Raw genomic sequence first — 9,226 nt, 5'->3', positions numbered from 1 at the left:
CCTTTGTTCCGAACTGTGGGTGTGGCAGGACCTAGAAGCTGGAGCCCAGGCCGAAAGTGGGTGTGGCAATACTTGTCCCTAGAGGTGGTGAAGAGAAACCGGGACTAAACCTCTGCACCATCCAGACTGTCTGACCTTTCGTGCCGGTACAGCACAGGATACCTTCCCTGATGGGGTCTAGACCAAATCAGACATGGGTTCTCCTTGTCTCACTCTCTTCAAAACAGGGCATCCCTGAAACCCAAACCAAAAATGCCTTCTCTGGCCACTCAGTTTCTTATCATCTCAGGGGTAGCCAAAGAAACGACACATAAGCCTCCGCTTTTGCAGCAGGAAGAGGCCAGAGCGGGGTTTGCTGGAACCTGTGGTTCCAGTTAGGAGATCCTGGATGTGTAGCCTGGTGAGAATAGTGAATAGATCCGCGTCCTTCAGTCAAGCACGGAAGGGAGGCAATTACAAGGGAAAGACATGGTGGGGTGGGGCGAAGGGAGGGGTACAGAAGAGGTCTGGAGGATCAGGAACTAGAGGCTGAGTTTCAGTAGCATGCCAGAGCCCGTGGTCTAACCCGTCCCCCTCGGGCAAATTACCCCTATACATCAGCTTGTTTGTTCGTTTGCTTTTTTTTTTTTTTAGATTTATTATATATACAATGTTCTGCTTGCACGTGTCCCTGCAAACCAGAAGTTGGCACCAGATTTTATTACAGATGGTTGTGAGCCACCATGTGGTTGCTGGGAATTGAACTCAGGACCTCTGGAAGAGCAGTCAGTACTCTTAACCACTGAGCCATCTCTCCAGCCCTCGTTTGCTTTTTTCAAGACAGGATTTCTCTGGGTAGCCCTGGTTGATCTGGAACTCATATTGTAGACCAGGCTGGCCTCGAACTCACGGAGTTCTGCCTGCCTCTGCCTCCCAAGTGCTGGGATTAAAGGCATGCCCACCGCCCACCTCAGGTTTCTTTTTAAGTTGGAGTGGGGTCTCATGCGATTCAGGCTGGTGAGGGTAGCTTGAACTCTTTAATCTTGATCCCAAGTGCTGACACACGTAGCTTTCTTAGTTCGGCTTTTTGCTTCCTTTCCTTTTTTATTAATTTATTTAATTATTAAAGATTTCTGTCTCTTCCCCACCACCACCTCCCATTTCCCTCCTCCTCCCCCAATTATGTCCCCCCCCCCCAGACCGAAAAGCAATCAGGGTTCCCTGTCCTGTGGGAAGTCCAAGGAACCCCCACCTCCATCCAGGTCTAGTAAGTTGAGCATCCAAACTGCCTAGGCTCCCACAAAGCCAGTGCGTGCAGTAGGATCAAAAATCCATTGCCATTGTTCTTGAGTTCTCAGTAGTCCTCATTGTTCGCTATGTTCAGCGAGTCCGGTTTTATCCCAGGCTTTTCCAGACCCAGACCAGCTGGTCTTGGTGAGTTCCCAGTAGAACATCCCCATTGTCTCAGTGTGTGGGTGCACCCCTCACGGTCCTGAGTTCCTTGCTCGTGCTCTCTCTCCTTCTGCTCCTGATTTGGACCTTCAGATTTCAGTCCTGTGCTCCAATGTGGGTCTCTGTCTCTGTCTCCTTTCATCGCTTGCTGAAGGTTAATATTCAGGAGGGTGCCTATATGTTTTTCTTTGGGTTCTCCTTATTTAGCTTCTCTAGGATCACTAATTATAGGCTCAATGTCCTTGGTTTATGGCTAGAAACCAAATATGAGTGAGTACATCCCATGTTCCTCTTTTTGGGTCTGGCTTACCTCACTCAGGATAGTGTTTTCTATTTCCATCCATTTTTTTTTTTTTTTTGGCTTTTTGAGACAGGGTTTCTCTGTGGTTTTTGAGCCTGTCCTGGAACTAGCTCTTGTAGACCAGGCTGGTCTCGAACTCACAGAGATCCGCCTGCCTCTGCCTCCCCAGTGCTGGGATTAAAGGCGTGCGCCACCACCGCCCGGCTATTTCCATCCATTTGTATGCAAAATTCAAGAAGTCCTTGTTTCTTACTGCTGAGTAGTACTCTAATATGTATATATTCCATACTTTCTTCATCCATTCTTCCATTGAAGGGCATCTAGGTTGTTTCCAGGTTCTGGCTATCACAAACAATGCTGCTATGAACATCGTAGAGCATATACTTTTGTTGTATGATAAGGCCTCTCTTGGGTATATTCCCAAGAGTGGTATTGCTGGGTCCAGGGGTAAGTTGATCCCGAATTTCCTGAGAAATCGCCATACTGCTTTCCAAAGTGGTTGCACAAGTTTGCATTCCCACCAGCAATGGATGAGTGTACCCCTTTCTTCACAACCTCTTCAACAAAGGCTATCATTGGTGTTTTTATTTTAGCCATTCTGACAGGTGTAAGATGGTATCTTAAAGTTGTCTTGATTTGCATTTCCCTGATCGCTAAGGAAGTTGAGCATGACCTTAAGTGTCTTTTGGCCATTTGAAGTTCTTCTGTTGAGAATTCTCTGTTCAGCTCAATGCCCCATTTTATAATTGGGTTGGTTAGCCTTTTACGGTCTAGTTTCTTGAGATCTTTATATATTTTGGAGATCAGACCTTTGTCAGTTGCGGGGTTGGTGAAGATCTTCTCCCAGTTAGTGGGTTGCCTTTGTGTCTTAGCGACAGTGTCTTTTGCTTTACAGAAGCTTCTCAGTCTCAGGAAGTCCCATTTATTCAATGAGGTCCTTAATGTCTGTGCTGCTGGGGTTGTACATAAGAAGTGGTCTCCTGTGCCCATGTGTTGTAGAGTACTTCCCACTTTCTCTTCTATCAGGTTCAGTGTGTTCCGACTGATATTGAGGTCTTTAATCCATTTGGACTTGAGTTTTGTGCATGGTGATAGATATGGATCTATTTTCATTCTTCTACAGGTTGACATCCAGTTTTGCCAGCACAATTTGTTGAAGATGCTCTCTTTTTTCCATTGTATACTTTTAGCTCCTTTATCGAAAATCAGGTGTTCATAGGTTTGTGGGTTAATGTCAGGGTCTTCTATTCGATTCCATTGGTCGACTTCTCTGTTTTTATGCCAATACCAAGCTGTTTTCAATACTGTAGCTCTGTAGTAGAGTTTGAAGTCAGGGATGGTAATGCCTCCAGACGCTCCTTTGTTGTATAAGATTGTTTTGGCTATCCTGGGTTTTTTGTTTTTCCATATAAAGTTGATTATTGTCTTCTCCAGATCTGTGAAGAATTTTAATGGGATTTTGATGGGGATTGCATTGAATCTATAGATTGCTTTTGGTAGAATTGCCATTTTTACTATGTTGATCCTCCCAATCCAGGAGCAAGGAAGATCTTTCCATTTTCTGGTGTCCTCTTCAATTTCTTTCTTCAAAGACTTAAAGTTCTTGTCAAATAGATCTTTCACATCCTTGGTCAGAATTACCCCAAGATATTTTATGCTATTTGTGGCTATCGTGAAAGGTAATGCTTCTCTAATTTCCCTCTCTGTTTCCTTATCCTTAGTGTATAGGAAGGCCACTGATTTTTTGGAGTTGATCTTGTATCCTGCCACATTACTAAAGGTGTTTATCAGCTGTAGGAGTTCTTTGGTAGAGTTTTTGGGGTTTATTTACTTATTATGTATACAATATTCTGTCTGTGTGTATGTCTGCAGACCAGAAGAGGGCACCAGACCTCATTCCAGATGGTTGTGAGCCACCATGTGGTTGCCAGGAATTGAACTCAGGACCTTTGGAAGAGCAGGCAATGCTCTTAACCACTGAGCCATCTCTCCAGTCCCCAGCTTCCTTTCCTTTTTCTCCCTTCGTTTGTGTGCATGCACATTTGTGTGTGTGCTCACACTTGCATATGTGAATGCCAGAAGCAGACGTAAGGTTTCTTCCTTCAGTTTATCTTTCTCAGAGACAGGGTCATACTACATCCCCCTGACTTTCCTGGAACTCGTAATGTAGTCCATAGATGCACCTGCCTATGCCTCCCAAGTGCCAGGTTATAGGCATGTGTCGCCACACTTGTTCTTCCTTTTACAAATTACGCTTGTTTGGGCAAAGAAACGTGCTACTTCCACATGGAGACCAGAGGACAGCTTACAGTCAATTCTCTCCTTCTGCCATCTGAGATTCAGGGACTGAATCTAGACTATCAAGCTTTGTAGCAAGGACCTCTACCTGCTCAAGTATTTTTCTTAATTTTTTTGCATGTGTATTAGTGTTTGCCTGCATGAATATTAGTTTGTTGGGTTTTGTTTTCCTTTTTTAAATATGTATTTGTGTATTTGGTGCTTTGCCTGAATGTATGTCTATGTGAGGGTGTCAGATATCCTGGAACTGGAGTTACAGACAGGTATGAGCTGCCATATGGGTGCTGGGAATTGAACCTGGGTCCTGTGGAAGAGCAGCCAGTGCTCTTAACCACTAAGCTCTCTCCAGACCCTGTTGAACACCTGCCCCAAAACCAAGCTTTTGTTTTGAGACAAGGTTTCTGTGTGGTCATGGCAGTCCTGGAACTCACTCTGTAGACCAGGCTGACTTTGAATTCAGAGATCCATTGTCTTCTGAGTGTTGATATTAAAGGCGTGTGTCATTCTACCTGGCTGTCAAATTTTTTTAATTGAAAGTAATTATGTAAATGTGTGAGTGCCCAGATAGCAGCTCCTCTGGGGCTTATTTCGGGGAGCTGTAAACTACCCAGCCCAGGGTGCTGGGAGCCAGATTCAGGTCCTATGTTAAATCAGCAAGCACTCTTGACTGCCAAACTAGCTCCCCAGCCCCATCTTCCCTTGAGAAAGCGTCTCACACTGACCTCGGAGCTGACCTATTGGCTTGACTGGCTGAGCATTGAGAACCAGGTGCTGCTGCAGCTGGCTGAGCAGTGAGAATCAGGCGTGCTGCAGCTGGCTTTTCTCTAGGTGCCAAGGGCCATCCATACTCAGGGCCTCACGGCTGAATGACAAGCACGGTAACTCAGCCGTGTGTGTGTGTGTGTGTGTGTGTGTCTGTGTGTGTTCAGATTGGCCTCCAACTCAATAAAGGCTGGCCTGGAACTCCTGATTTTCTTGTTCTCCCTCCAAAGTATTGGGGTGCTGCCATGCCCAGCTTTCTATCAGTTTTCTAAAGGCTGGGACTGTATCTCAGTTGACGGAGAATTCAAGATATTCCTAAACTACATAGAGTCCAGAACCAGCTTGGAATGAAAGGCTGTTGAGGACTCGACAATGCCGGAGGACGCAGTGTTTCCATGGAAAATGGAAAGGAGGAATTAGGGCAGCTGACAGATAGGTACAGGATGCCATGGAGGTCTTGTCTATTTTGTGTCCTGGTATATGGAGTATAATGAAAGTCTCGCATAAAAGAGATATGGTCATGCATACCCATACATGCACACCATAGAACACATACATAATAAAATAGTTTTTTAAGGACCAGCAAGACAGCAAGCAAAGCAGGGAAAACACTTGGCACACAAGCCTGGCAACCTGGGCTGGACTGTCAAATCCACATAGAGGTGAACTGAGAGACCTAAGTATGCAAAGTTGTTCTCTAACCTCCATACATGTGCTCTGACATGTATGTCACCGCACACACTAACACTTCCTAAAATTACAAACGGTAACAAATAGCTGGGCATGGTGGCACACGACTTCAATCCCACCACTCTTGAGGCAGAGGTGGGTGGATCTCTATGAGTTCAAGGCCAGGTCTACAGATGAGTTCCCAGGACAGGCTCCAAAAGGTACAGAGAAATTCTGTCTTGGAAAACAAACAATAACAAAAAACAAAACAAACAACAATAAAAACCAATCCAGGCAGCAGCTGTGAGGTGCTTGGAGCAAAGGTGCGGAGCACCTGACTGGAGTTCATGCTCTGGCCTTTACCCTGTGTAAAGACACTGGATACCATGGTGCAGGAGAGGAAGAGAGGGGGATCCCCAGACTCGCTGGGCACTCTAGCCAAATCAGCAAGCTCTAGCTTCAGGGACACACTTGGTCTCAAAAACCCAGGTGAAGAGCAACCAAGGATGAAACCAACACCAAACTCTGCGTAGAGAGATGCTAACTAAAGGGTTAGTCCTTCAAAAACCCCCTTTGCGAGTGTCTTCTGAGCAGAGGGCCCCCTTGGTTTCCATCTTAATTTAAACGATAATGACCTAAGTTGTGCACCAGGAGGGATCTTACTGGGGTCTGCTTCTGGAATGAAGGGGAGGTACAGATGGATAGAGCCCCCTACTCCAGGCCCTCCCTTCAGGACCAGTCTCTGGGATGACCAGTCACTCAAAATCCCAGAAAGGCAGCACCCTGTGGGGGGAGTCAGCACCCTGTGGGGGGAAGGCAGCACCCTGTGAGGGGGAAGGCAGCACCCTGTGGGGGGAAGGCAGCACCCTGTGAGGGGGAAGGCAGCACCCTGTGGGGGACGCCACAATACTTCCAGGTGCCACTGCCCGTTCCACCCAGTTGCCCAAAGGTTTGAGGAGTCGCCCAACTCACAACATATTAAAGGATGGGAATGAGATTTAATTAGCCTCTTGATGTTTAATTTCCTCTTTTTGATAATGTTTAAACTGGCTCCAAAATACCAGGCCTATTACTAGCCATCAGGAAGGTGAGAAATCTTCCCTCCCCTGAGTTTTCTTCCGGCTGCCCCGGCAGCGCCTCTAAAAGCCTGGCTGGGACCGGATACTGCCCTCTCTGGGGGCATCTGCTTTACAGAACCCCGGGGGTAAATATCAACAAGACCAACTCAAGTAGCTGCGTGTGGCCCTACTTCTGATGGAGCAGGGAGGGTGAGGGGGTGCGGTGGGGAGGGGTGAGGGGGTGGGGGTGGCGACAGAGAGTTGGGCACCCAGGCTTAGAGCCCCCTCCAAGGGAGCAGTATGGTTTAGGTAAGGAGCTGAACCCTGGCCCCCAGAGCACGCTGCCACCGAGGTTTGAAATGGCAGCAGTGGGGAGAACAATGGAGACTTCAGGTTCAGAAAGCACGGCGAGGATGGGGCTGGCTCTGTGCTGATAATGGGGTGAAATCATGGTAATAAGGCAGCAGAAGCACCCCAGCTTCTAGAACTCATACTCTGGGACTCAGTCTCCAGGTCCTAGGTTTTCTCCCCTCTGGAGAATGCTGGGGAGTTGCACTCCTCTCTCCTGACTTGACCACTGTCTCCTCCACTTGACCTCTGCGTGCTTAGTGCTACCCGGAGCACAGCTACTGAGCCATTGGAACCGCTCGAAACTGTGTGCTGCTGTGTGTAAGGCAGAGGGCCTGGCAACCGATCTGCACCCATCCTGCAAAGGAAAACAGCAGAGGCTGGGGCAGGGCATACTGGCTCACGCCTGCAATTCCAACACTCGGAGGCTGCGGCAAGAGGATTGACGTGAGTCCAAGACCAGCCTGGGCTTCACTGCAAGACCTCGTCTCAAAAATAATAATAAAGTCAATAAATAAACATATAAAACAACTTCTACGGCCCAAGAATCCCATGATTGGCTACAAAGTGTCTCGTAAGGGCCGGAGGCTTATGGAGGGGAGTATTGGCAGCGTCTCAAACCTGCTGCCCATGCAATGCCAATCCTCCTTTTTAGTTGGGGTCCTGAGACCCTTCTTCTCACCCTGCATCACAGGCTGTGGGGGTGTGCATGCACTGACCCTGCCCTATGGCCTAGAGACAGGAAGTGGGATAAACCAAAACCAAGAACTGAAACCACTTCCTGCCTTTCCACTGGGCAGCATGAGCAGGGCTGCTCCTCTGAGAACTCAGCCCTGAGTCTGACTCTGCGGGAATGAAGCGTGGGGGAAGGAACTAGAGGTGGCAAGGGCCAGATGTGATATCCAAGCACAGCATACAAATAAGATGCAAACCAGTTTTCTAATATTGGAGCCACCGACAGCCCCTGGAGCCTGGGTGCAGCTTCATTTTCATCATTGTAACTTTGAGATTTTAACGAGGGTTTGGACAGCTTCATTTTTTTTAGTGGCCTCTTCAGTGAGGTAGTGGCAGCCCCTTTATAGAAACCATAGTCACTGCCTGGCTGCAGGCACCGCAATCCTTTGAATGGGCCATAGAGACAGCACCTGGTGCCTTTCAGGTCTTTAATTTTTTTCCCTGCTTGGGTTTTTCTTTCTTTCTTTGTTGTTACTGTCTCTGTCTTTTTGTTTTTAACAATTAAATTGGCCGACAAATGGCTATTGCTGGTGGCTATTAGGGGTGCATTGAACCTCCCCCCTTTCTTGCTTACGTTTCAACCACAGTTGCCGTGGTGGGAGATGAGGTGAGGGTTCGAGGTTCCCTAACCCACCTTAGAGCTTCTTTCGAATGGCTGAGGAAGAATTCCGAACAGGAGAGCCCTGACTGTAGGTGAAAGAAGCCACTGTCTCCCCAATTCCTCAAGTTCAAAGACATGGGGCTAGAAGTACCTACAATCTTCTTTTAAAAATATAAAACACGTGCAGTTGGCTTTGGTACAAAAAAAGAAAACAAAAACAAAACATTCTGGTCTCTGTGGATTTTTCCTCCCCCACCCTAATACATCATGGCCACCCTAGCCTCGACTCCATCAACCCCAAGGAGCCGGATTTCCATGGAGGATGAGGAGAGGAAAACCAGCAGGAGGAGCCTAAGGAGAGTGGGGAAAGGGACACAGGCCTACCCACAGCCCTCCTTAAAGGGGCAGTAGGTTCTGTGGCCATGGATGGGAGTAGCTGGAGTGGGTGTTAGCCTGGAGCCAGCAGTTTGTGGCTAAGCTACACGTGTCCCAGCGGTGTGAAAGGAAAGGCCCTCTGGTCCCTATGGCTTGGTTCCCATATCCCTGGTCCTTTAAGTCTCGCTCTCCCCCACATAACCAATAAACAATAAATAAATAATTTTCCTAAGTAGAGGGAAGAAGGCATGAAAAACTGGCATCTGTGGTGTAGCTCTTGGATGCCACCTGGGGGCTGTGACCTCTAAATCCCCAGTCCCACATGGCCATAGGCATCCAAGGATCCCAGGAGCTGGCAAGGACAATCAGCAGTTCTTTCAAATATTCCCTCATTATTGGCAGAATGGGGTCCCCAAGGTTTGACCCCTTTACTAATTAATGTTCTTCAGTGGGGCACCAGGCAGGAGGTGGGGATCCCCTTAGCTCTCTGAAGCTGTAGGCTCCCCATCTCGGCTTTCTGTCTCCTCCGGGATGTCCTGCATTCGGGTGAAGTCTGGAGAGTGAGACAGGGTAGAGGTGGTGAGGAGTAGCACAGGCTCACACAAAGGCCCCTATGCAGACATGGGCACCCTGGCGGGATGAACAACC

At 47.9% G+C, this 9,226-nt stretch overlaps 1 protein-coding gene across 10 annotated transcripts in view; it reads right to left on the bottom strand.

The window, feature by feature from the left end:
• Window positions 1–5,271: 5,271 nt before the first annotated feature.
• Window positions 5,272–9,226, bottom strand: part of Arhgef2 (Rho/Rac guanine nucleotide exchange factor 2) — a 55,291-nt gene continuing 51,336 nt past the window's right edge. For 7 of the 10 annotated variants that reach the window (XM_041655340.1, XM_041655342.1, XM_041655341.1 and 4 more), the window contains one exon: window positions 5,273–9,131. In XM_041655340.1, coding sequence (XP_041511274.1) covers window positions 9,058–9,131 — 74 coding nt within the window. In that variant the 3' untranslated portion in view covers window positions 5,273–9,057. Of the gene's footprint in view, window positions 9,132–9,226 lie in introns of all 10 variants that reach the window. The other 3 variants (XM_041655343.1, XM_041655344.1, XM_041655345.1) reach the window with 1 other exon arrangement.

Source organism: Microtus oregoni, unplaced genomic scaffold, assembly GCF_018167655.1.
Source record: "Microtus oregoni isolate MIOR12 unplaced genomic scaffold, Mior012 000007F_ref0000211, whole genome shotgun sequence".
NCBI lineage: Eukaryota > Metazoa > Chordata > Mammalia > Rodentia > Cricetidae > Microtus > Microtus oregoni.
The sequence above is the reverse complement of the archived record's forward strand: the minus strand, read 5'-3'. Positions and strand labels throughout refer to the sequence as shown.